This window comes from Macaca mulatta, chromosome 10, assembly GCF_049350105.2.
Source record: "Macaca mulatta isolate MMU2019108-1 chromosome 10, T2T-MMU8v2.0, whole genome shotgun sequence".
NCBI classification, from domain to species: Eukaryota; Metazoa; Chordata; class Mammalia; order Primates; family Cercopithecidae; genus Macaca; species Macaca mulatta.
This window is the reverse complement of record NC_133415.1, coordinates 117,096,672-117,122,663: the sequence shown is the minus strand read 5'-3', so window position 1 is coordinate 117,122,663 and position 25,992 is coordinate 117,096,672. Positions and strand designations below refer to the sequence as shown.

Below are 25,992 nucleotides of genomic sequence, written 5' to 3'. Positions count from 1 at the left end.
GGGGAGGGGAGAGAGGGAGGGAAGGGGAGAGGAAGAAAAGGGGAGGGAGAGGGGAGGGGAAGGGAGGGGAAAGAAGGAAATGGGGAGGGATAGGGGAAGGGAGAGGGGAGGAAAGGGGAGGGAAAGGGAAGGAGGAAGGGAGGGAGGAGAGGAAAGGAGGGAGAAGGGAGAGGAAGGAGGAGGGAAAAAGGGGAGGGGAGGGACAGGGGAGGGAATGAAGAGTCAGCATTGGCCCTAGGCCCAGACACAGGGTTTCTGATGGGACCAGGCACTTATTGTCGCCATAGGACACACACAGGAAGTGGGGGCTGGTGAAGCAAGGTCCCTCAGCTCCACAGCAGGTGTTGGAGGGCAGGTGAGAGGTGGTGAGTGCTGCCCAGGCCACTGCCAGACAGTGAGGGGTCGCCAGCTCCTTGCAAAGCAGGCAGGGGTCTCTGCCCAGAGTTCAAAGAAGAGGTGTGCATGGGAGAGACAGGGCAAAAGGTGTAGGAGACACACTTTTCCTGAGAAGTTGTCAGCCTGTTAAGAGAACGTGTCAGACCCAGGGCTCTGCTCATGTGTGGCCTCTGTGTCCAGCATAACACCCAGCCTGGAAGGGCTCCATCAGGATGGGGAAGGGTGGCTTATGAGGGAAGACGCATGGTGAAGACATAACCAACAGCATCACCTGGCACAACAGACCCGCCAGCCTCCCCCATCCGCTACCCATTGGCCTGGCCTTTCCCTTGAGAAACTTTGGTCACACGGAGCCCTGGTCTGGCTTCAGCCCCAGGCCCCAGGCAAGGGTCCCTACTGACTGCAGAGGGGCAGGGCCTGCAGGCACAGTTACCTCCGGTGGGTGAGGAAACTCCCATTGGCGTGGCCAGAGCCGTCACAGCCCGGGGTGGGGCAGGTCGGTCCTTCATTCTTCAGGGACTTCCAGGAGAATGACGAGCCATTGAGGGAACCTTCCTTCTGCCTGCGGGCGGCCAGTGGGCAGCCGGACGCGCTCCTGTGAGAGGCGTATTTTCCACTGATGTGACCAAGCCCCACACAGCCTGGAACTGGGCACCTGGGCACAGAAAGGCCAGGGTGAGTACAGGGGCGAAGGGTTGGGAGGAGAAGCCTGGAGACACTCCCAAGCCAGACACGAGGGAGCCCAGCATCACACATCAAAGGACTTCTGAGTGAGGCAGGGAGGGCAGCTGAGGTCCTGGAGCCTCAGGGAAGAACCTGGCCCTCGCGGCTGAACATGAAGACTGCAGGGCCACGCCCCGTCTTCCGCCTTGGCCTCACAGCCCCTGTATGGCTGGAGTCTCCGCAGCCACCTTCTTTCCGTGCTATGACCCTGGGCCTGGGGGCTGCCCTCAGGTTCACTCCGAGCCTTGCTGCTGGAGTCACTTCTGTATCACTCAGCAACATGGAGCCATGTTGTCAGCTGAGACCCCCCAGAGGCTACTCCCTGGGAGCTTGCATCACGCATAGGCCTGGGGGCCTATGGATCCATGAGAATGACAAGGTACCCTAAGCAGGGGAGCTCAGGGACAGCAGGGGCCTGTCACCCCACAGCCTCCCAGACTGAGGCCAGTGCAATCGGGGGGCAATGCCCATAGATGTTGCAGCTTTGCCACAACTGAGATCTATGTTCTAGAAGGAGGAACACAGACCTCATGTCGGGGAGACTCACTAGGATATCCCATAATCACTCCTGCCTGAGGCTGGCCTTAAATGGTGATTTCCTTTCCTTTGTTCTGGGTATTCCAGGAGAGGGATAGAGGCCGTTATGAAAATAACATAAATTCAGATTGGCAGATGCCTTGAGCACAGTGTGGGTCGGAGACAAACAGGACAATGACAATGCAGAGGGCCCAGGCCCAAGACCTCTCTGAGGGTCTGTCCCCACCGCCTCAGGGAAGGACCTGGACCAGGATTTGGGGATCTGAGGGACCACGTCATCCAGGAACCCACTCCAAACCTAGGACAAGATCTTCAGTCTGCAAGGCTCATTCTTATCTCTCCATCAGTGAAACTCATCCAAATTGCCATTTGTCACACACTCACAGTGATGATTACCTGGCAACACAAGACCCCAAGAGAGGACATTGCTCCATTTACAAAGAGATCCACGGGGATACAGGGAAGTCACAGTCAGCGCAGGAAGCGCTCCGGACGGTAGCGGGGGCGGGGGCAGTGGCAGAGGCTCCTGCTGCAGGGGTGAGATGGGGGCACAGAGCTGTGCTACTCGATGGAAGGTCAACAAGGCCTGGGCAGGGAGGGCAGCATCCGGCTCCTTGCCCCACACTGGCCTCATCTCTGAAGCTGCCATTTCGGGCACTTCCCAGCCACCTCGGCCAGGGCCCTGCTTTCTCTCTCCACAGGCCCCTCTCTGGATTCTTTTCCCTTTGTTGCTCATCCCACCCACCCAGCCCTCAGAAACTCACAGGACATTCCCTGAGCCAGTCCAAGGCCGTCTCAAACCCATCCAGAGTAGAGACACTGCCAGCGGCCCCTATGGGGGCTTTGGGAAGTTCACATTCAATGTCCAGCCCCCCTCAGACGGGGATGCCTCCCAGCCATGGGGCCCTGGGGGGCACCTGTGCCAGGCACAGCCGACCCTGAGGTGAGGACCTGGGCTGGGAAGAGGCACTGGCCAAATGGGAGGTGGCTCTTCAGTTACTCTACATGGTCGAGTCTGAATTATTATTATTATTATTATTGAGACAGAGTCTCACTCTGTTGCCCCGGCTGGAGTGCAGTGGCATGATCTCGGCTCACTGCAACCTCCATCTCCTGGCTTCAAGCAATCCTCCTGCCTCAGCCTCCCAAGTAGCTGGGATTACAGGCGCCCGCCACCACACCCAGTTGATTTTTGTATTGTTAGTACAGATGGGGTTTCACCATGTTGGCCAGGCTGGTCTCAAATTCCTGACCTCAGGTGATCTGCCCACCTCGGCCTCCCAAAGTGCTGGGATTACAGGCATGAGCCACAGCACCTGGCCCAAATCTGAATTATTTTTACTCCCTTTCTTGCAAAACACTAGTCCCCTTCATCAAGGGAAACTGTTTTTGTTCCCCTGGGTCACATACATGGAGAGGATTTCAGATTTCAGGTATGTTCTCTTTCTCACAACACCATGTGTGGAGACTTTCAAGCCGTCAGGGACGTCATGTTTGAAACGTGCTGGGGCAGGGGTGCGGGCACTGAGCTGGTGAGGCCTCTGTGCTTCTTGGGTGAGCTAGTGTTTCCTGTCACATATTGGGGGGCAGAAGCCGTGTGTGCCAGTGACATGAGAAACACGGCCAGGACCAGGAACCAGAGGTGCATTTCATTTGTCGGGTGTCTGTGTGGCCAGGGGCAGCGTGGGCTCCCCTCTAGGGACAATGGGCAGGGCAGGGGACTTTCGCCTCTTGACTCCCATGGTGGCGCCTCCGAAGGACTTTTATGACCAGTTATAAAGCTGTGGCAAAGGGATTTACCACCAAGTGCCTGATGTGACTCAGTTTTAAATAGTGCAGGCATGAGATGTCATAAAAAGGACTTGCTCCACCAGGCTCTCCCGATCACAGCTCACGCATGCTGACAAAATCCCGTCCCTCAGCAAGACCTGACACATCCATTCGAGTTTCTGCTTCGATCTGCATCTGTTTAAAGACGTTAGGCAATTATAAATGCAGTTAAAGTTTATGGCTGGGGAGGCAAACCCCGTAAAACGGAGGCGTTAAGTGGTCAGGTTCCCTCTGCCATGGGGCCATTAGGAACTTCGTCTATCCTGCAAATGCTGAAATGTTTCTCAAAGTCGAGTCTCCACTTGGCTGCAGAACTCTTGTTTTTTTTAAAGCTAAGTTGACAGCACATTAGAAAGGAAAACCGTTTTTCCTGGTTAATTTGAAAAATGCTGATCTTGATTTTAGTCATCTGCAAATGCAGCACGATTCACTTGTAACATCCCTGCCAGCAGGATCCTTGCCAAATCCATAAAGGTGCTGCACTTATATGATCATATCAAATTCCTGGATTCTCAGGGGCAAAATGTTTTTTTCTGCACCTCAGCATTTAGTGTGCGGCCTTCATAGTACTAACGACCACAAATTTTGCATTGTTAATTTAGCATTCATTACAGTTTTATTATAAAAAATAAACAAACAAGCCACAGCCTATTACACCAAACAGCTGCTGGGGCCAGCCCTTCCGAAGGATGTGATGTTGGTCAGTTAGGTTCCTCCAGGGGCACAGCTGGAGCGAGCTACCAAGAGGGGCAACCCAATCTCGGACAAGTTGCCCCCTCCCCGGGGGTGAGGTCTGCCTGCCCTTGGCCCAGCAGGTAACACAATCAGGGCAACCTGTTTCCTGTGGACATAGTAGGGCCCTGTCCCGACCAAGCCAGCCCCAAGGCCCTGGGCAACAAAGTGTCCAGAGCCATCATTTCCACCGCTCACCTGCTGGGGAACCCACTGCCCATTTTGCCAGATGTCAGCTCTGAAAGTACCTCGGTCCTGGGCACATTGGCCAGTGGGCCACCCGGTTTGAGTCTGTGGCAAAGCATTGCCCCCACCTACAAGTGGGCAGTGCAGGGGACCCACCCCCTATTGGGAGAATAGGCTTGCGAGGACACAAACCCCCACTGAGTAAGACAACACAGAGGCAGGGTTCACCTGTCAGCCCCACCCTGCCCCAGTGGGGAGAGCAACAGAGGAGATTCTGTTTGCCTCAAGGACTTTGGGTCACTTAAGGCCAAGGATGTCCTCTCCTTCACCCAACAGTGTCTGGTGTCCAGTTTAGATCCTCCTGGCTCTCTCAATCTACCAGCTCTCTGCATAGGTGTGTGGGTGGACGGACACATGGGATTCGAAGCTTCAACGTCTTTCTAACCACCCTCTTCTCCTTGACTTCTGCATCTCACCTTTCCTGCAGACAAAAGTCTGCAGGTTACAAGGCCCTGGGGCCCACTCCCAGGTGGCCCTAACACATAGGTAGAAGGGTGCTCTGCCTCTCCCAGCCCCGTCAAATACTCCAGACCCGAGAAGCCCGGAGGCTCTGGCACCCATGCCCTCCATAGGACACTCAGGGCTCACATCTTCATAGGTGCCAACGTGCATTATGAGAGCTTCCATAAAAACGAAAGTTGGCATTGATCGGTTAGGTGACCCATTGTATTAATGAAAAGGGACTCTAGTAGGCATTTTTTACATTACAAAACACAGGAAAATCTCAATTCTGCAAAGCAATGAGGGAGCCAGCATGGCCCAACGTACTTCATCAGCTCGGGGTCCTCCTTGTCGTCCTTGGTGGGTGCCACCTTGACTCCACTTTTCTTTGCACGAGGGCAGCCGGACAAGCTGATTTTGAAAGAGGAAAAAAGGCCACCTTAGTGCTAGAACAGCGGCTTCTCACACCCGTTCATCTCATCCTCGCCCCTCACGCTCTGTGACCCCAGGTTGGGGTGGGAGAGAGTGAGGGCAACTGATGGGTCCATTGTAAGAAGCAGAATCCACAGACACCTTCGCACGAGGCAGCAGGGTCGGAAGGAGAAGCATTTCCGTGAGCCCCTAACCCTGACACTTTGTCTTTTTATCTTACTGCAGAGGGCAATCTAATCAGGTTCTGGAAATGGCAACAATTCAGATTAAAGAGATGGAAATGGACTCCAGCGGTCAGCAACATTAGTGTCTTCCGATCTTCATCTAAGGAAAAGATTCCCTACCCACCCCTGGGGCCCAGGACCTGAGGGCACGGCAGGCTCACCTCCGGTGTGAAGCGTAGTTCCCTGTGATATGGCCAGAGCCGTCGCAGCCAGGCGTGGGGCACCTGCAGAGGAAAGCACAACTGGAACCAGAGCCCGGGAAGACTGGAACCGGCCCAGAGTCCTGGGACTCCCAGAGGAAAGCCTTCCGGGCACAGCCCTTGAGTGAGCCCACTCACATTCCCTTGTCCACAGAGGAACATCACTGATGTTCACCCCAGCTGCCTACTGCCAGCAACAGAGGTCTGATGAGATCATCTCAGGGCTTCAGTACTTTGCTCCCCTGTCTCCCCAAGGGAGACCAGGAAGTCTGAGAGGACAGCAGCCAACTGCTGCTCCAGCATCGGTTTACACCCAGACACCAAACCTGGGCACTGGGACAGGCCTACAGGGTCCACAGCAGCCCAAGGACACGAAGGGCTCCCAGCTTGGACTTCTGTAGGGTCTAGGCTGCGCTAAAGGCATTCAGAGCATATCTGAGCCATAACTTCAAGCATGAGTTCTCCAGATCCTAAGACCAGTTCATCTTCTTGGACGGGCTGGGAGCTTGCCCTCACAAAGGGTTGCCACTATGGGCTGGTAAATGAACAGAGGCTTTTTTGCACACCTGCTGCATAGCAGATGGCGCTGGCCATGCCAGGCCTGGCTGTTGTGTAGCGCGACTTCAGAGTTCACACAGCCAGTAGCTTACAGCAGACTAAGGAGAAGCACAAAAGTCCAACTTTATACACCCAAAACTATGTGATGAATGCATCACGTAAGGTGGTACAAAATTCCACTTTAATATTACAAGCACGGATGCTATTTTCTTCCGAATGTCCACTGAGGAAAAATATGTGAGTTCCTGCTGATGTTAGAGTGGGAGGAGGTGACCTGATTGTGCGGGTAGATCCATCCCCCGTCAGGGCCTGCTGTCTGTGCCTCACCCCTCACGAGCATCCTGACCCTGCAGGAGCCAGGCAAGAGTTCAGTGCTTGTGTCCAGATCACCTGCTACTCATGGGCACTTTGCTGTGGCGCTCAGACCCCAGGGAGGACGTCTCACTTTCCGTGCTGCTGGCCCTTCCTCACCGGAGTCTTCCACCAGCACATGTGACATCTGGCCACTGGGGCAGGACATCTCCTCGCTTAGAGGAAGATGCGGCCGGGCACAGCCTGGCACCCAAAGGGCTATGGCGGCACAGCAGGGCTGGCTCCACCTCTTGCAACCTTCTCTTCAGCCCCTAGGAGTTTTCTCGGGGTGCCCTCGTGGGGAGTCTCAGGTTCCTTCATCCTTGCCCTGTGGGCCACACGTTGGATACCTTGCTGGCCAGCCCAGAGAACTGAAGATGGCCTGCCTCTCCTTCCTGGGTTGGTAGCTGTTCAAGTGGCCACGTGGGGCTCCAGCTCCTTGTCTCAGTGGCAGGAAAGCATCGGGTAGAGCTCCGGTTCAGTGCAGTGGGCAAGTGGCCACTCAGGTGCCAGAGTGACAGACCCACAGCAGCTCCAGGCCTCGACGGGGATAAGCACAGCATTGGGCTGTGAGTGGCATCAGCAGCAGGGCAGATACTCCCCGATGGCATCTGTGAGTGAGTCTCAGGTGGGGGTATAACTCCCAAGGGGCCGGCAGGTACCTAACACACAGGTGGGGCCGTCCTGCACTCCTCACTGAGGCCGGATTCAATGGCTTTTCTCAAGAGTTGTGTCCAAGAGAGGAAAGTGCTCACATAGTCAGAAGAGCAGGTGTCCCCTCTGCATGCCCCTTATGGCCCTGTGGACCCCCAGGGTCAGCTGCAGGAATCTGGAGCCACCTCCACCCCTCCCACTGCCTGTTTCTGAGTGTCCCATCTGGGCAGAAGGGAGCACCATGTCTGAGGGACACCCTCTGCCTTGGCAATACACACCAGGTCTCACCTCTCTCAGCCCCATCCCTGTGCTGTGGACAGGCATTCTTCACTCTGCACAAAGCCTGTCATGCCCTGGCAGGTGTGTGTGGCTGTGGCCGGAGGCAACCATGTCCTCTCAGCCCTTGACCACATCAGACACATGGGAGGGAAGAGTGAACACCCTTGGGATTCACTTAAAACACAGAACACACATCATCCGACTGTCACTGCAGCCAGTTGTGGACAGGGAGGTCATGAAAGGAACCTCATTTTTCTCAAGGCCACCTTCACCCATGGCTGCCACAAGGCTGATCAGGAGGAGCCAGTGCCTGATGCCCCCTCACACAGGAGGTGGCAGAGAGCAAGGAGGTTGGTACACCAGGACACGTGGCGGGGCAGGACCACCATCGTCCCAAGCTCGTGCAGTGGTCGGAGGGAGGAGAGGAAGTGGCCTCCCATGGAAAGGCCCCTGGGGGAGAGTGGAGCTTCTGAAGGAGCCTGGAGGCCTTGGCTGCCTGCCCACACCTTGCCGATGCTGATGAGTGGTTCACTTTCACACAGGGGAGGCTTTTGGTCGTTATTTCTAAAGAAGTTTGGAGTTAAAGTTTTTTACAGGCTCTTAGTCTTAAAAAAGCACTAACTCTCCCAGACAGCCATGTCTCCAGGCCGGAACCGTGCCAAACTCCTCTCATCCACCTGGGCATCCACTTAGCAGGACAGAAAGGACACGGTGACATTGGGGCCACTGGGTGCACGCAGCCACATTTCTCGCCCTTCAATTATTCAGCCCCTCAAATGGGAAACACCATGGGAACTAATCATAGAAAAGAAAGCAGAACTGGAAAAGGAAAAAGGAATGCAAGAAAGATGGCAAGAGAAGGAGAGAGGGAGAGAGGACAGTCCCAGAAGCTGCAGGACTGAGTGTTTCCTGGGTTTCTAGGACTAGACAAAGTGAGGGGCAGAATGAATGAATAAGTCAATGTGTGAATCGGCTGTGGTGATCTAAGCCTCAGAAATGCTTATGTTGAAGCTATTAACTTCCAGGAAGGAAACTGAGATGGTGCACCCCACCCTGTGGGAACTGAAGGGCCTGAGGACACACTCCTCCTGGCTGCTGGGGCCAGGGCAGCCTCCAGAGAGAAACAGAGACAAGGCTGCTGGTGGGGGCTCTGGGAGACTCAGAGCTTTCTGTCCAGCTCTGAGCCAGCTAAGGTCCCAGAAGCCTTCAGCAATTTCATTTCCTCATCTTAGAGGCACCAGTGCCCAGGATCCTGTCTGGCCCCAGAATGGAATGAGATGGGGTGTGTTGACCTGAATTCAGGGCCCCCAACACAGAGGCCTATGGGAGGGAGGGACACCCCTGGAGAGGGGTGCCCTGAGGAGACAAGAATGGGACCCCCTTCCTCCAAGGCTTCAACTCAACCCCGGTGCCCAGGAGGTGTTCCCCGTGGCTCAGGGTCACATAGGCTGTGGAGTCACAGCACAACTGGAGGCATGAAAACCAAAGGCAATAACAGTTCCTGACTCCAACCCCAAGAGGACACTGATACCTGGAAACCTCTGGGTGCTTGCGCCTGGCTGTGCGGGACGGTCAAGCAGGCTAGCTGGTGCCTGCAGGGCCTGCCCTGCCCATGTGTTAGGTAGGGGCAGGGAGGTGCAGAAGCAGAAACGGGTGAGCCCAGCAAACAGAAGGCATAAGCATGGAGGAAGGGCATCAGGGCCAAGGCAGAAGCAGCTGGAGCGTGACAGGAGAGGGGAGGACAGGGAGCTTTCTCTTCATCATCAGCGTTCAGTTCATTCAGCAAGAGCCGCACAGCCTGTGGCCTGCTGAGCCACGGCAGGGCTTACATTCCCTGGTCGGTTCTGGGCTTTCCCCAAATCTCTAGGGCAGTGAGAAGGCAGGCCCAGACAGCCCTGTCGGGGGTCTTCAGGAGAGGCTGGAGGGTGGGGAATGGGGCAAGAGCAGCACAGGAGCCTGCAGCAGCCCCTAGCACCCAGCGGAGAGGTGAACAGCAGAGCTCAGAGCAGGGGCACACAGACAGAGCAGCCCCAGCCAAGCGGAATCGGCCGCTCCACGGCCCTGCCCCTCTGCCCGTCTCAGGAGAGCTAGGGCCAGCTGAGGCTTGGCACCTTGGAGAAGGCTGATTTTGGCAGGAGCCTCATGGAAGGAGAGCACAGCGAGGGTGCCGCCCCAGAGACAGGAGGTCAGGGAGCGCAAACATACTTGAGGTCAGCAGAGTGGGCAGCCATGAGGTTTCTGAGGCTCTTGTCAGCAAGAGGGCAACCAGAGAGGCTGAAAGAGAAGAGATGGGATATCGGGGTAAGCCACAGAGGGGAGCAGAGGAGGAGGAGAGGAGGAAGACCCACCAAGAAGCACCCAGGCCAGACAGACCCGAGCGGGAGACAAACCTGCGGTGGGAGGCATAGTTCCCAGTGATGTGGCCGCTGCCGTCACAGCCAGGGGTGGGACAGCTGGACAAAGGAAAAAGAGTGTCAGGCCAGAGAGTGGTGTGTACCTGTCCCCCAGGCTAAGCCTGCTCTGCGAGGGCGACTGATGCCCACTCCTGGCCCGTGGCTCCTCCTCCCCTCAGTCCTTGGAGGACAGCCGGTGCCTCTCAGGCTGGAAGTTTCTCCCACACAACTTAACTCAAGAAGAAAAAGGAACCAAATTAAAGTTGAGCTTAAAGTTAGGGTGCGGGTGGCACACACGTGCTGTGGGTGCGGGTGACACACACGTGCTGTGGGTGCGGGTGACACACACGTGCTGTGGGTGCGGGTGGCACACACGTGCTGTGGGTGCGGGTGGCACACACGTGCTGTGGGTGCGGGTGGCACACACGTGCTGTGGGTGCGGGTGGCACACACGTGCTGTGGGTGCGGGTGGCACACACGTGCTGTGGGTGCGGGTGGCACACACGTGCTGTGGGTGCGGGTGGCACACACGTGCTGTGGGTGCGGGTGGCACACACGTGCTGTGGGTGCGGGTGGCACACACGTGCTGTGGGTGCGGGTGGCACACACGTGCTGTGGGTGCGGGTGGCACACACGTGCTGTGGGTGCCCGTGCATGTGCCCATGAATGTTTAGGCTGGGAGCTCCTCCCTTTTCCAGGCCCTGAAGCAGCAAAAGGCCTTCCCTGGATCCAGCCGCTCCCAGGAGGGCAAGCCACAGGTGTGAGGGAACAAGAGGGGTTCGGGGTGAGGAGAAGAGGGACCCCAGAAATGTACTCTGAGCACATGTGAGAGCTGGATCACCTGTGGAGCCGGTGCCAGGCACAGCCTCTCACAGTCCCCTAGGAGAGGTGGCTGGCAGTGAAGGCTGACCTGAAGGTCACTGACATCTGACCATTATCCATCAGCAACTTTGACTGTTCCAGCCCTGTGCGGAGCAGCTCAGACACACAGCATCTGGGCCAGCCAGCATGACAGAGTTGAGGGTGGTGAGCCCTAAAGCAGTACATTCCAGGCCTTGGCCACGGAGCCCTGGGCAGAACATGCCCAGCTGCGGCCTCAGGGAGAGGGCTGGGCCTCTGGTTGCCCCGAGGGCTTCCAGTGGAGCTCTCTGAGGAACTCTCCTCCACTCTGCCCCTGCTCTGCTCTGTCCTGCTTGGTGAGCTTGGCCAGGGAATTTCCTTGTTCTTAATCACTTTTAGAAGATTGCAGAAAAGCCAACCACGGCGCAGAGGTGTTGGGAAACCTCTGACTGCTCTGGTTCCTGTCGCAGGCTGCCCGGATCAAGGTGGTCAGGACAGGTCGGAGGAAGCCTGAACAGACCCACTCGTCACGGGTCAGGACCGGGGCCTGTTCCTCCCCAGGCCACAGAGGGTCTCCTAGGAGCTGTGCCAGCCAAAGCAGGGACTCACGTGAGCAGCTCCTTCTTTATGTCCTTGGAGAGAAACTTCAGCTTAAAGTTGGTCAGGGTGACTTCCCCCGGATACTTCCGCTCCTCAAAATTCTCTTCCGACACTTCCTGGTCATCTGCTTCAGAAGAAGCAAAAGAATGGGCTGCTGGCTCTGACTGCAAAAGACCAGCAGGGAGACGTTTTAACCGGCTGGCGGGGAGGCCTGGGCGCCCAACCCGGTGGGCGAGGGAGAGGAACCTTCAGGACAGTGCCTGGAGTCTCCTGTCTTCTGGATAAGGGAGGAAGACTTAACTCCCCAGCAAACACAGAAGACAACACGCCCAAGGGGCCGGATCCCTCCCCCACTTCAGCCAGAGCTCCTGGGTTGCCCCAGAAATTAGAAGGCCTGGTGCTGCCCAGTGTGGCGGCTCCTGACACCCTCCCTGGCCTCAGGTGCGTGGGTCTCCTCCACCACGTCACTCCACAGTGTAAACCTCAGGATACTGTCCCTTCAGAGCCAGGGATGGCACTCAACAGACAGTAGGCACTAAATAAGTGTTACTGAAATGCCATGAAGATGAGATGGCACAACGAGGGTAATAATATACAAATTACGATCATTGCAGTGGTCTTGAAACCACCTGGCCCGACACGCCCACCAGTGCGATGCCTTGACCATGGCAGGTACTTGATAAAGGCTTCAAACTGAATGCTGGGTATGGAGGCTCAGTGCTGTGGACACAGGTAAGCAGGGCACAGTCCCCCCCACGGAGGGGCCAGGGGTCCATGAAGGGTCAGAAGGCCAACATTCTGCAGGCTGCTGTAACCAGAGCTCAAATTCCAGTCCTGACAAGCACTCGCATGTGTCCCAGGCAGGTGGCTCAGGCTCCTAGGGCCCAGGTGCCACTCTTTCAAACTTGAGATAACAGCAGTCCTTCACGGGTCTTTGGGGGTCAAATGAGGAAATGCCCTTGAAGCCCACGGCCCAGCATAAGAACAGTCTTCGGACAATCAGACCTTGTTGTGGGTTCCCAGGCTCCTCCTCTATAAAATGCGGCAACCTGAGGGTGGTGTGGGAGCCAGTGAGGAAGTCTGGCTCCCCACTGAGGCCGGATTATGGAGGGGCCTGATCCAGCCCGCACCCTTCATAGGGGCCTAGCCCCACCTCCCTCATTCCTCCTTGAGGGTCTGGCCCTGCTCCTTCCACAGGGACCCCTTCCACCTCCTGAGGGGCTTTAGGGGAGGGGAAGGAGAGGGAGAGAGAGAGGGGCCTGCTAGTCTCACACACGCCTCTGCTGCCACCTGGACCCTGGGCTGCCCTCAGAGCTGGACTTTTCTCTTCAGGACACACACCTCCTCGGGAAAAGCCCAGAATTAGCCTCTGAGGGCTCTTCTTTCACATGTTTTAAGGAATAACTAAAAAGGGAAGGATCCCCTGCTTCCCAGATCACAGTTCTAACAGCCACGCCAGGTTGGTCCTGGTCTCAGGGACCTGGCACCGCCCACCATGGGCGATCCTAAGCCCATGGTGGTGGGAGGCTCAAAACCCAAGAAACCTGAGCTTTTCCCCAGTCAACTCATGGGATCTGAAAGATGCCTTTCTCCTCCCCATGCCTCCAGAGTGCCCACGTTGGTACTGGCCGCCACGCTCCACGGGGGTGACAAGACCACCTCCTTCTTGACAGACAAGGGCACAGCATGGCCCTGCTGCTGAAAATCCCACCCAGAGGGTGGGCCCCTGAGTCCCAGCCGCTCAGAAGATGAAGGACCCTTCACGAAATGGGATGTCTCCCCCTGAGGCTCTGCCAGAACCTGTGAGGAGGAGCTTCCTTGAAAAGCCAACATTACAACAACCTCAGGCGGGGCAAGCAGCCTCCTGACTGCCCAGGCGCCTGCACCCACCTCCTCAGGCTCCTCCTCTCTCAGGCGGCTAGGCTTGGTGTAGTCCAGGGGCCGGTCCCACTCGTCCTGGCGGGAGGCCTGGCTGGACTGGGGAGAGGTCATGGAGCTGCTGGGGGCGCTGGTGCTGCTCTGGCGCTGGGAGGTGTCAGGAGACTTCACGCCGGGGCTGCTGCTGCAGCTGCTGCTGCTGGGGAAAGCCTGTTCTCGCTTGCGGTGTTTGTGCATGCTCAAGTCCAGGGTTCCATTCTCATCTACCTCAATATCCACAGACTGCAATTGCAAAGGGGAAATCTGTTAGCGATTGCAGCCCCTTCCCGTGTGTGCCTTCTGGTACATTTTAATCAAAGGTACAGAGTCCGGAACACTGGTTCCCATAGAAGGAAGCAGAACAACACGGATAGACAGGCAGCGAGAGCGGAAAAATCCAACTGCCATTTCCTGATTTCCCATGAAGGAGGCCCTGCAATTCCTCTTGCCCCCCAACAGCACAAAAACCAGTCCCTCAGGACATGTCATAAACACGGGTAGGACAAGGTCCTCTGAGCAAGGAGAGTGTGTCAGTAACCACAAGACTCTGCGGAAAACACGTGTGAACAGGGCACGTACACTGCCCTGGACTCAGAAGGAGACACCTGGGAATGTGTGTGCACCACCCTCAGGCTCAGAGGGAGACATGTGGGCGCACCGTGTGTGCACAACCTCACAGTCAGAGGGGGAGACACGTGGGAACTTGTGCTCACAGCCCTCGGTCCCCCTTCGCTCAGCCTCACAGTCAGAGGGGGAGACACGTGGGAACTTGCGCTCACAGCCCTCGGTCCCCCTTCGCTCAGCCTCACAGTCAGAGGGGGAGACACGTGGGAACTTGTGCTCACAGCCCTCGGTCCCCCTTCGCTCAGCCTCACAGTCAGAGGGGGAGACACGTGGGAACTTGTGCTCACAGCCCTCGGCCCGCCTTCGCTCAGCCTCACAGTCAGAGGGGAAGACACGTGGGAACTTGCGCTCACAGCCCTCGGTCCCCCTTCGCTCAGCCTCACAGTCAGAGGGGGAGACACATGGGAACTTGTGCTCACAGCCCTGGGTCCCCCTTCGCTCAGCCTCACAGTCAGAGGGGGAGACACGTGGGAACTTGTGCTCACAGCCCTCGGTCCCCCTTCACTCAGTACACCAGGTTCTCTTGGTGGACCCATCCAAGCTCTGTGGTCCTTGGGGCCATGGCCAGGAGGGAGAAAAAGTAAAGAATGAGAATTGCCAGCTAGACAGGAGCCATTCCTAGAGACATTGTGTGCGGACAGCTGGTGGGCCTGACTGCAAATTCCACCAACTCACCCCTCCCAAGAAAGGCGGACGCACTGACCTTGCTGGGGAGGTCCTGTGGCTTCGTGCTGAGGTTCTCAGGCATCTCCCAGCAGCGTGTGGAGAGGTTCAGGATGGCAGTGGCAGCCATGTGTGCAGCCTCGGCATCGTGTGAGTAGTCAAAGCCTGCAGAAGAGGATGAAGTGCTCCTCACATAACTACTGGAGGGGCTGTGCCTGGGGGAAGAGGCCTTTGGGAAAGGTTTGGCTGCAAAAAGGGAACAACACCAGGCTGATACACAACTTGAAAAGAGGCAGCAATGCAGACAAGTCAGTGGGGAGGGGGGACTTTGGGAGCGATTCGAGGGCCCAGGGCACAGCTATGTTGACGTGGGCCAGGGGCTTGGCCACCCATCCCAGTCCCATGTCCTCACACACCTCATTCCCACCCACCCTACTCTAGGGGACTGAGGAGACAATCTCGTTTCTGGCTCAGTGAAAATTTGGGCGAAAAGAATAAAAGCCTCCAAGACATTCCAGCAGCCCTGATACTTCAAACAAAAATAACTTGTCTATCAGAAACGGAAGCATTCTGTAAATAGGATGAGTGTGCCGTATCGCCCAAATAGGAAAATTCTGTGACATCATCTCAAAAGGGTGTACCCATATTTAGGCTGACTTGGTGTCCCCAGTAACCATCACTGCCTCAAAAAAGTAACATTACTGCTCAAATGAACATGGCGAATGAAGGCACGGAATGTTATCTTTTCTAGTAATTGTACTGTCGCCGCAAAATCACTCTCATGCACGATGTTCTCAGCAATCACGATGTCACCAGTATATCCAGAAAGGTCTAGATATATTGGAAAGCTGATCGTGTGGTCCCCTCTCCACTGGTACCGTTGCCTTCCCTCATCCAAGCAGGCGTGTGTGCCCGGAGGCAGGAAGTCCTCCACCCTAACGAGCAGGCTCTGCCAAAGTTAGGAGGAGAGGCTCACACCCCACTGGGGCTGCCGAAGTTAGGAGGAGAGGCTCACACCCCACTGGGGCTGCCGAAGTTGGGAGGAGAGGCTCACACCCCACTGGGGCTGCCGGAGTTGGGAGGAGAGGCTCACACCCCACTGGGGCTGCCGGAGTTGGGAGGAGAGGCTCACACCCCACTGGGGCTGCCGGAGTTGGGAGGAGAGGCTCACACCCCACTGGGGCTGCCGGAGTTGGGAGGAGAGGCTCACACCCCACTGGGGCTGCCGGAGTTGGGAGGAGAGGCTCACACCCCACTGGGGCTGCAGCAATCAGTGCTTATATTATTCTCATGTAGGAAACCCGTCACTGTCACGTTTCGGGCTGACAGCATCTGCCACAAAACGCCCCTCCCAGTCTCGTGTGCACCGAATGCTTTTCCATTCCACATGCATTTCGGGGCTAATGAGCTTATTCCACAAACTAGGACGTAAGTGACAAGACAAGACAGAAAGGATTGTTCTGAAAGATTTGTAGGAATGATTTTTGTCAGTACAATTACCCAGAAAATTTGTCACTAATGTCACAAATAACACATTGTATCCAGTAAGACGGTCCCCACCAGGAGACCAATGGCTTCCCGCCAGGGCACTGGGCCCAGCCCCGCAGTCATCTGTCCCCACCCAGCCCACAGCCTGACCCTCCCCAGAGGCAGTGCTGGGAAATGGACGCCCGGCTGCATTGGGATTAAACAGGTAGCACGAGGACAGTGGGGAGAGTGGGGTCTCCCAGGGTGAACCACGTTAGTGGAGTTGCTCTGAAGTCTTTGGACACACACACTCATAACGGATCTGGGTTTTGTTTCACAAATAATTAGGAGACACATAAATGTTAATGGTGAACATGAAGGTGGCAGCAGGAGTGAGATGTAGGCCCCAAGAAAGCCACCACAGTGCCCACTGGGACAGCTAAGACCTGCAGCCTGCATCGTGGTCCCCTCACGAGGGTAGAGAGTCCCTCCCTAGGAGCTCCTTGAGACGGTCCCTCCTCCACTGCCCCTTGAATCCTGCCCTCCCAGGAGCGACACGGAAGAGAAACAACGACAATTCTCCCCAACTTACATTGAAAGGCTTTAGGTGAGGTTTCGCTGGTCTGAATCTTTGGGGCAAGCATGCGTTTGCCAAAAACCTGAGCATCGAAACTTGCGTAGTCAAAGGTGACCTTGGAGAACTTCTCCAGCTCCTTGGCCAAGTTGGCCCTGGGCGTGGTAGGGGCCACGTTGGGCCGGTAGCTCCCATATGGAGGGACCTCGAGCTGCTTCACGAAGCACATAGGCCTGGGGTGCAGTACAGGGATGCACAGCCAGTGAGATGGGACCCGGGGATGCCATGCCGCCCTCCCCAACCCCAATCCACAGCCCAGGCAGGGGCCTCACAGCGTCTGGTGAGGAAGGAGACTCGGGGAGATACTCCCCCTGCATATTCCACCATTAAAGCTGGGCAGTTCCACCTCCCAGGGCCAAGGGCTCCCAGAGCAGGCCCATGAAGAATTGCCTGCAGGAAGGAAGCAATAGGGCCCTCAAATAATCAATGCCTGTCCGGCTGACAGCATCAGCTAGAGGAGGGCCCGAGATTTTCCCCAGAACGTAGGAGAGCAGGTTTCAAACAGCTCAGCTACAACTGGAGTGAGTACCGGGCAGAGGGCAAACAGTAGCATAGCCCAGGACCACAGCAAGACACTCCAAGGCAGAATAAGCCAAAATCCCCAGCAAGGAGGAAGTTGAGGAATCTACAGGAGACACTAGTTGTATCAGGTGCATTCTGAGGAGTGGTCTCAGGGCCAGGCCTGACCCTTCTTCGTCCAGCCAGGGACTCAGCCCTCAGCTGCCCTCTTCTTAAAGCTCTGTTGAGGTGAACCCTCAAGAACTGCTGGAAGCGTTAATAACAGACACGGAAAAGCTACTGTGAGCACTCAGTTCACTGCCACTAATGCTCTTGGAAGACTTCAGGATTTTACATGCACAAAAGATGGCATGAAGAAACTGGCATAGAAGGCACAGGAGGCAGGAAGACCGGTGGTAGACGCCGGTGACCACACAGGCACAGAGGGGTTTCTGAACCTGGCAGCTCAGAGAAGAGGAGGTCCCAGCAAGTCTGGACCAAGCAGTGACTTCAGTCTGGAAAATGTGCAATCGGTGGAATTAAGAAGGAGCTGACAATGACAGCCTCTAAGGTGCTGGGTGCTACGAGAACTTAAGTGTGGACTAAGAACAGAGCCCAGCACAGAGGACCGTCAGGCCAGTGCTGCGACTGTGACTAGCTCTGATGGGCCTGGAAGAACTGAACACTACCGGGACCTGGGTGCGTTCTCCTTCTCCAAGAAGGGTGGGAGCCACAGGATGGACCCTGGCCCCAGTGGCAGATAGAAGAGTTACAAGAGTGAGGCCAGGAGGGAAAAAACTAACTTTAAACTTAACATTGGGTCAGGTGTGGTGGCTTATGTCTATAATCCAAGCACTTTGGGAGGCCAAGGCAGGTCTCTTGAAGCCAACAGTAAGAAACCAGCTTAGGCAACGTAGTGAGACCCTCTCTACAAAAAAAATTACACGAAAAAATAGCCAGGCATGGTGGCGCACCTGTACTCCTAGCTACTCAGGAGGCTGAGGTGGGAGGATCACTTGAGACCAGGAGTTTGAGGTTACAGTGAGTTATGATTGAAACCACTGCAGTCCAGCCTGAGCAACAGAGTGAGACTGTCACTAGAAATAATAATAATAATAAAGTTAACATTGGTACCACTGTTGATGGCTTCCTTGGCGAAGGCTTCAGTCAGAATCTGTGCACTTATTGTCCGCAATGCCAACAAAGCTTGGCAAAGCCTGTCCTCACACCCCAAAGTTTGACAACCAGAAATGTGGGCTAGACAGAATCAACAGAGCCTGATGGGAGGCCTCCTGCACCCTAGCCACAGTCTCTAGCGTTCAGTGAGTGTTCACAGGGGCTGAGGGCGGCAGAGTCACTTGAGCCTCATGAGTGCCTTAGTTTGTTGTCCTACTTTTATAAGCAAACAAACTGAGGTCATAGTCCCAGGGAGCGCAGTCTCCAAAGTTGGAACCTGTTTGACACCCCTGCCTGGCCTCACACGGGGGCCAAATCTGTGGTTTGACATTTTATCGGTGATTTAGATCAAAGAGGGAAAGGATTGAATTAGGAACTGACAGGAAGCTGGAGGGAGCAGCAAATAAGATAGAGGAAAAACATCTTCAAACCATTGTGAGAGCCAGCTGGTGGAAAAGCAGCCTGCTAGGACCTACAGGGCTGAAGGTGCCTGTGTGGGGGCTGGCAAGCATGCCCATAGAGCAGGAAGGCGAGTCTCTGTCCTCGGCCCAGAGATCCCCCGTGTGGGAATCGCACCTTCAGAGGAACCCTCTGGAGCAGGCCAGGGAAGGGCCTGGGTATGACACAGCCAAGGTGAGCAGCCAAGATCATCTGGCTGGGACTTTTCCAATTACGTGCCAGGAAGGGCTGGGGTCAGGTGGGCCCCGAAAGGAGGCGGACAGTGGAAGGGGCTATGCAGTCATTCACACTCACCCCAGCCGGGGTCTCCTACACTCTTGTTTGGTGAGAAAGATATGGAACAGGGGTCTGAGAGCTGGGGAGGAGGAGCGTGTGAGTTCTAGTTCCTCAGGAAATGGGGGAGCAGTGTGTCTGCAGGTGAAGCCAGGAGCAGTGGAAGTGTCCTCTTCAACAGTGGGTACCACGGTCCAAGGACTCAGCCCCACAGAGGAGAGACTCTGAAGCCAGGCAGGATGGGCAGGGTGGCCTTGGGCAACTCTCTGAGCCTCTGGCCTTATCTGTGGCACTTACTTCTTAGAGCCACATGGAAGGAGGGGACACTAATGGGATGCATTCTGAAAGATCCTTAGTGACGAAAGCCAAATCACACGGACTCACACGCACATGTAAACATACTGGCACATATGCAAACACAAACAGGCGTGTGAACAGGCACACACACGCTCCACACGCTCACACACACCTACTGCAATCTCAGAACCTCAGGGGCCACAAAGCACTCGGGGGAGCAAAGCCTGCACCCACCCCCCCTCCTTGACTTGGGGGTCTATCCCTGGGGTCGGGGAGGGACAGGCAGGATGGCCAAGGGTTAGTGGCTCATGGTGCTTCCTGGACGTCCGTGGTCCTCGGCTGGTGCAGTCTACTCCCTCCAGACAGGACCAGCATCTCCATAAATGAATTCCCAAGGAGCCTCAAGTGGTCACATCAGACGACTCTGAGGAGGCAGAGCACCATGTCCAGGGCAGAGGCAGCTGTGCGGGAGTTTGTGCTTTGGCTGAGGCACTGGCGAACGTGGCAGACATGAGACTGTGTCCTGTGTGGCCCCAAAACTGCCCCACAGTCCTGCTCCTGGGCAACCCGGGGCATGTGCACATTCCTGCACGTGCCGTCACACACACATGCAGTCACACACATGCAGGCACACACATGCACTCACACACGTGCACTCACACCCATGCACTCACACACATACACTCACAAGCACTCACATGTACTCACACATGTGCACTCACACACATGCACTCACACACGTGCACTCACACACACGCACTCACACACATGCACTCACACACATGCACTCACACACGTGCACTCACACACTCGCACTCACACACGTGCACTCACACACATGCACTTGCATGCACTCACACCCACGCACGCACACACGTACACTCACACACATGCACTCACACACGTACACTCACAAGCACACATGCACTTGCACACATGCACTCACAAGCACACCCATGTACTCACACACGTACACTCACACACATGCACTCACACACGTGCACACACATGCACTTGCATGCACTCACACCCGTGCACTCACACGTACTCACAAGCACTCACACATATGCACTCACACATGTGCACTCACACACGTGCACTCACACACGTGCACTCACACACCTACACTCACACGCACTCACACACGTGCATTCACACATGTACACTCACAAGCATTCACACACGTACACTCACACGTGTGCACTCACACGTACACTCACACGTACACTCACGCACACTCACGCACACACATGCGCACTCACACCCATGCACTCACACACGTGCACTCACACACGTACACTCACAAGCACTCACACGCACTCACACACGTGGACTCACACACGTGCACTCACACATGTACACAAGCACTCATGCACTCACACCATTCACTCACACATGTACGCCCGCACACGTGCACTCACACATGTACACTCACACGTGCACGCACATACACTCACACACGCACTCACACACATACACTCACACGCATACGTGTGCACTCACGTACATTCCCAAGCACTCACGTGCACTCACACACATGCACTCACACACATGTGCTCACACACGTACACCCACACCTGTGCACTCATGCACTCACACACGTACACTCGCACTCACACACGTGTGCTCACACATGTGCACTCACACACGTACATTCCCAAGCACTCACACGTGCACGCACACACATGCACTCACACATGTACACTCTCAAGCACTCACACACAGGCACTCATGTACACTCACAGACACTGACACACGTGCACTCACACACGTACACTCACAGACGTGCACTCACACACACAAATGCTCACACATGTGCACTCACATGCACTCACACACGTGCACTCACACACGTACTCACAACCACTCACACACGTACACTCACAACCACTCACACACGTGCACTCACAACCACTCACACACGTGCACTCACACACACGCACTCACATGCACTCACACACATGCACTCACATGCACTCACACGTGCACTCACACATGTGCACACACAGCCTGCAGGAGACTAAGAAGCCCCTGCAGGCATTTAGGAGGCAGCCTCTTCAGTTCTGTGGCTCATCTCACTCACCTGAGGATCCGATCAGAATTGGAGCTGCTCTTGGAAGGATCTCCTGTCTGCGGCTGCTGCTTCTCATGGGATTTGGCTAATTTTTCGGCGGCAGCAATGGGACACCCAGACAAACTAGAGGAAGGAAGAGGAGGGATATCTGAGCCTCCCCCTCCACGCCTGTCCTGTCCTGGGTGACTGCGTGTGTGGGCGTCTCACGGCAAGGTCATTCAGATGGGAGAACTCCAGGTGTGCAAGAAGCCAGAGCCGGGAATAATCCTGTCATTCTGCAGGGCAGGGGTTTTCTCTCTGACTCTGTTCTTGAGCCCTCAAAGTACAAGCTGCCTAGTCAGTTTCTGTTTTGGAACATTCTATGCCAATGACACACAAAGATGAAATATACCCTAAAGGCCTTGAAAGCTCTGGGCGAAGCTGCCCCCCCTGCATGGGTCCGGGTGGCTGGCTTTCCCCTCCCCGCGTCCTCTCCCTTCCCAGCTTCCAGGGCTGGGTCCTGCAGCCATCTCTGGCTCTTGTTCTGTTAGCTGCCCTGGGCAGCCCAGGGCCCCACTTGGACCACAACCTGGGCACTGACCCTGGATGACTCAGGCCCAGGTAAGCCTAAGACACGGAGGCAGTCGCTTCCTCTGTCAGAATTAAGTCAACTGTGAGTGCCAGCGCCAGTCCCGCAGCCAGCCCGGGAGGTGACGTCAGGGGGAATTGGCCTCTCTTCAAATGAAGTGACCTCAAAAGCTCTGGCAGTCCCTTCAGCTGAGCGTATGCTGGGGCAAAGGCATATCCCACCAAGGCCATGGCCACCCATGACACTTTGGGTAAGGCTGGGGGAGTAGACCCCCTTGCCATAGAAGATGCGTCAACAACTATACCTCGAGGGCGGTTGGGAAGCTTCACTTCCACCTGGGCCTCAGAACTGCCACAAAGCAGCCCAGAGTACAGTCCTGGCCTGCCGAGGTTACTGTTCCTGTCCGCCCTTTCCACGCAGGAGCAAGAGCCAGTGTGCAGAGGTTTTCTGACTGTGGGCAGGACACAAGCATTCACCTGGCTCTCCACATGGTCATTGTACCTCTCTTCACAGAGGGTGCATTGCTCGCTCCTCCACAGGCCGCCCCCTGATCTCTTGAGACCCCCAGCTCATAGGGGTCACGGCAGCAACCCCACGAGGTGACTGCACCTCCAGTTGCTGCTCTGCCCAAAGGGCCCTCACAGCCCAGGTGTGCCCTGACCTTATACCCACTCCTGAGGGCAGCAGGCAGGGAGAAGGGCAGCCCACAGGGCCAGAGCCCTGTCCCAGGTCACGGGCCCAAGGCCCAGACTGGGACACACAGGTCTAACCCAGGTGCCCTCCCGCACATGGGCCCCCCCGGCCCCCACCCTGGCCCAGTTCAGTCCAATACCTTCTGTGTGTGTTGCGGTTGCTGTTCACGTGGCCCTGGCCTGTGCAGCCGGGCGTGGGGCACTTCAACACGTTCTCATGCATGGCTAAGACTGTAAGAGAACCGGGAACGGAGGAGCCAAGGCTGTCAGAGAATCTGGGGAGCACCAGCTGAGTGGGGAGCACAGGCTGAGGAGGAAGCAGGAGCCCTGTCCCAAGGCTGCTGCTTGCTGGGCGGTTGGGGGACACAGCAATTTAGGGCAGCAACGCAGGGCAGCTCCAGCCCCCAAGAGCCTGCAGACGTAACCCCCCACCCTCAGCGTGATCAGGGCACACCCCCCCCACCACTGTGGTCCCTCCCTAACCCCCCACCCTCAGTGTGATCAGGGCACGCCCCCCCCACCACTGTGGTCCCTCCCTAACCCCCCACCTCAGTGTGATCAGGGCACACCCCCCACCACCACTGTGGTCCCTCCCTAACCCCCCACCCTCAGCGTGATCAGGACACGCCCCCCCCACCACTGTGGTCCCTCCCTAACCCCCCACCCTCAGCGTGATCAGGGCACGCCCCCCCCACCACTGTGGTCCCTCCCTAACCCCCCACCCTCAGCGTGATCAGGGCACGCCCCCCCCACCACTGTGGTCCCTCCCTAACCCCCCACCTCAGTGTGATCAGGGCACGCCCCCCCCACCACTGTGGTCCCTCCCTAACCCCCCACCTCAGTGTGATCAGGGCACGCCCCCCCCACCACTGTGGTCCCTCCCTAACCCCCCACCCTCAGCGTGATCAGGGCACGCCCCCCCCACCACTGTGGTCCCTCCCTAACCCCCCACCTCAGTGTGATCAGGGCACGCCCCCCCCACCACTGTGGTCCCTCCCTAACCCCCCACCTCAGTGTGATCAGGGCACGCCCCCCCCACCACTGTGGTCCCTCCCTAATCCCCCACCCTCAGTGTGATCAGGGCACGCCCCCCCCACCCTCAGTGTGATCAGGGCACGCCCCCCCCACGCTCAGTGTGATCAGGGCACGCCCCCCCCACCACTGTGGTCCCTCCCTAATCCCCCACCCTCAGTGTGATCAGGGCACGCCCCCCCCACCCTCAGTGTGATCAGGGCACGCCCCCCCCACCCTCAGTGTGATCAGGGCACGCCCCCCCCACGCTCAGTGTGATCAGGGCACGCCCCCCCACCCTCAGTGTGATCAGGGCACGCCCCCCCCACCCTCAGTGTGATCAGGGCATGCCCCCCCCACCCTCAGTGTGATCAGGGCATGCCCCCCCCCACCCTCAGTGTGATCAGGGCACACCCCCCACCACCACTGTGGTCCCTCCCAACCCCCCACCCTCAGTGTGATCAGGGCACACCCCCCCCACCCTCAGTGTGATCAGGGCACACCCCCCCCACCTTCAGTGTGATCAGGGCACACCCCCCACCCTCAGTGTGATCAGGGCACACCCCCCACCACCACTGTGGTCCCTCCCTAACCCCCCACCCTCAGTGTGATCAGGGCACACCCCCCCACCCTCAGTGTGATCAGGGCACACCCCCCCACCTTCAGTGTGATCAGGGCACACCCCCCACCCTCAGTGTGATCAGGGCACACCCCCCCACCCTCAGTGTGATCAGGGCACACCCCCCACCACCACTGTGGTCCCTCCCTAACCCCCCACCCTCAGTGTGATCAGGGCACACCCCCCCCCCTCAGTGTGATCAGGGCACACCCCCCCACCTTCAGTGTGATCAGGGCACACCCCCCACCCTTAGTGTGATCAGGGCACACCCCCCCACCCTCAGTGTGATCAGGGCACACCCCCCACCCTCAGTGTGATCAGGGCACACCCCCCCACCCTCAGTGTGATCAGGGCACACCCCCCCCCACCCTCAGTGTGATCAGGGCACACCCCCCACCCTCAGTGTGATCAGGGCACACCCCCCCCACCCTCAGTGTGATCAGGGCACACCCCCCACCCTCAGTGTGATCAGGGCACACCCCCCCACCTTCAGTGTGATCAGGGCACACCCCCCACCCTCAGTGTGATCAGGGCACACCCCCCCACCTTCAGTGTGATCAGGGCACACCCCCCACCCTCAGTGTGATCAGGGCACACCCCCCCCACCCTCAGTGTGATCAGGGCACACCCCCCCACCTTCAGTGTGATCAGGGCACACCCCCCACCCTCAGTGTGATCAGGGCACACCCCCCCCACCCTCAGTGTGATCAGGGCACACCCCCCCACCCTCAGTGTGATCAGGGCACACCCCCCACCCTCAGTGTGATCAGGGCACACCCCCCCCACCCTCAGTGTGATCAGGGCACACCCCCCACCCTCAGTGTGATCAGGGCACACCCCCCCCCCACCCTCAGTGTGATCAGGGCACACCCCCCCCACCACTGTGGTCCCTCCCAACCCCCCACCCTCAGTGTGATCAGGGCACACCCCCCCCACCACTGTGGTCCCTCCCTCCTGCGGCAGAAACCAGACTCAGCTTTAAAACCTCTCATTCTGTGGTTTGCTCCTTTAAATTTAATTTTCACAATTACTGCTTCTAGCCTAAAAATTAGAAGAAGTATTTGCTTCCCAAGCCTTCGGAGCACAGAGGTTGCTGCAAGAAGACCTCTCCCTTCCCAGCGTGGCTGGCACTGGCCTGTCCCCTCCCATCGATCTGTGACTGTGGGCTCTGACCCCGACTGGCGTCTCTAGGTAGACAAATGGGCTGGTTGCAGGGCCCCAGCCTCAAAGGGCTCAAGTTTGGGCCAAGGCCGTTTGTGGGGGGAGGCGGGGAGATGTAAGGATGAGCATCTGGACAAACCAAAGGGGCAGGTTATGGCCCTGGGCAGGCCACGCCTCCCCATAGACACCACCCAAACACCACAGAGGCAGCCTGAGCTTCGGAGTTAGGGCTAACGCTGCACAGAGCTACTCACTCTCTGGGGGGATCCTATCCTTGTGGGGACAGCCAGAAAGGCTGCGGTGGTGAGGGTACAACCCGGTAACGTGGCCAGTGCCATCACAGCCTGGTGTTGGACACTTGATCTCACGCTTCTCGGCTCTTGAAGGATCTAAAACACACAAGTCACATCAGTTAGAGCCCGG

General features: G+C 57.0%; 2 protein-coding genes across 3 annotated transcripts in view; one reads left to right on the top strand and one right to left on the bottom strand.

Moving 5' to 3' along the window:
• MYT1 (myelin transcription factor 1) overlaps positions 1-25,992 on the bottom strand; it is an 80,752-nt gene that overhangs the window by 10,545 nt on the left and 44,215 nt on the right. Inside the window, exons 8-19 of one of the 2 annotated variants that reach the window (XM_015148545.3) lie at positions 25,824-25,958; positions 22,919-23,009; positions 21,528-21,641; positions 16,700-16,914; positions 14,681-14,886; positions 13,327-13,596; positions 11,446-11,600; positions 9,994-10,056; positions 9,809-9,877; positions 5,723-5,785; positions 5,233-5,316; positions 830-1,051 (exon numbers count right to left, since the gene is read on the bottom strand). In XM_015148545.3, the coding sequence (XP_015004031.3) occupies positions 830-1,051; positions 5,233-5,316; positions 5,723-5,785; positions 9,809-9,877; positions 9,994-10,056; positions 11,446-11,600; positions 13,327-13,596; positions 14,681-14,886; positions 16,700-16,914; positions 21,528-21,641; positions 22,919-23,009; positions 25,824-25,958 (1,687 nt within the window). The remainder of the gene's footprint in view (positions 1-829; positions 1,052-5,232; positions 5,317-5,722; positions 5,786-9,808; positions 9,878-9,993; positions 10,057-11,445; positions 11,601-13,326; positions 13,597-14,680; positions 14,887-16,699; positions 16,915-21,527; positions 21,642-22,918; positions 23,010-25,823; positions 25,959-25,992) is intronic. The other variant, XM_015148548.3, reaches the window with a different exon arrangement.
• LOC144331583 (uncharacterized) lies at positions 19,098-21,468 on the top strand. The gene is made up of 2 exons (XM_077949133.1): positions 19,098-21,383; positions 21,454-21,468. Exons 1-2 carry the CDS (start codon positions 20,019-20,021, stop codon positions 21,466-21,468), a joined length of 1,380 nt encoding a protein of 459 aa, XP_077805259.1. The 5' UTR covers positions 19,098-20,018.

What these genes read in the sequence shown, in the direction of transcription:
- LOC144331583 (XM_077949133.1), top strand. Translation starts at nt 20,019, where the DNA reads ATGTGCACATTCCTGCACGTGCCGTCACACACACATGCAGTCACACAC.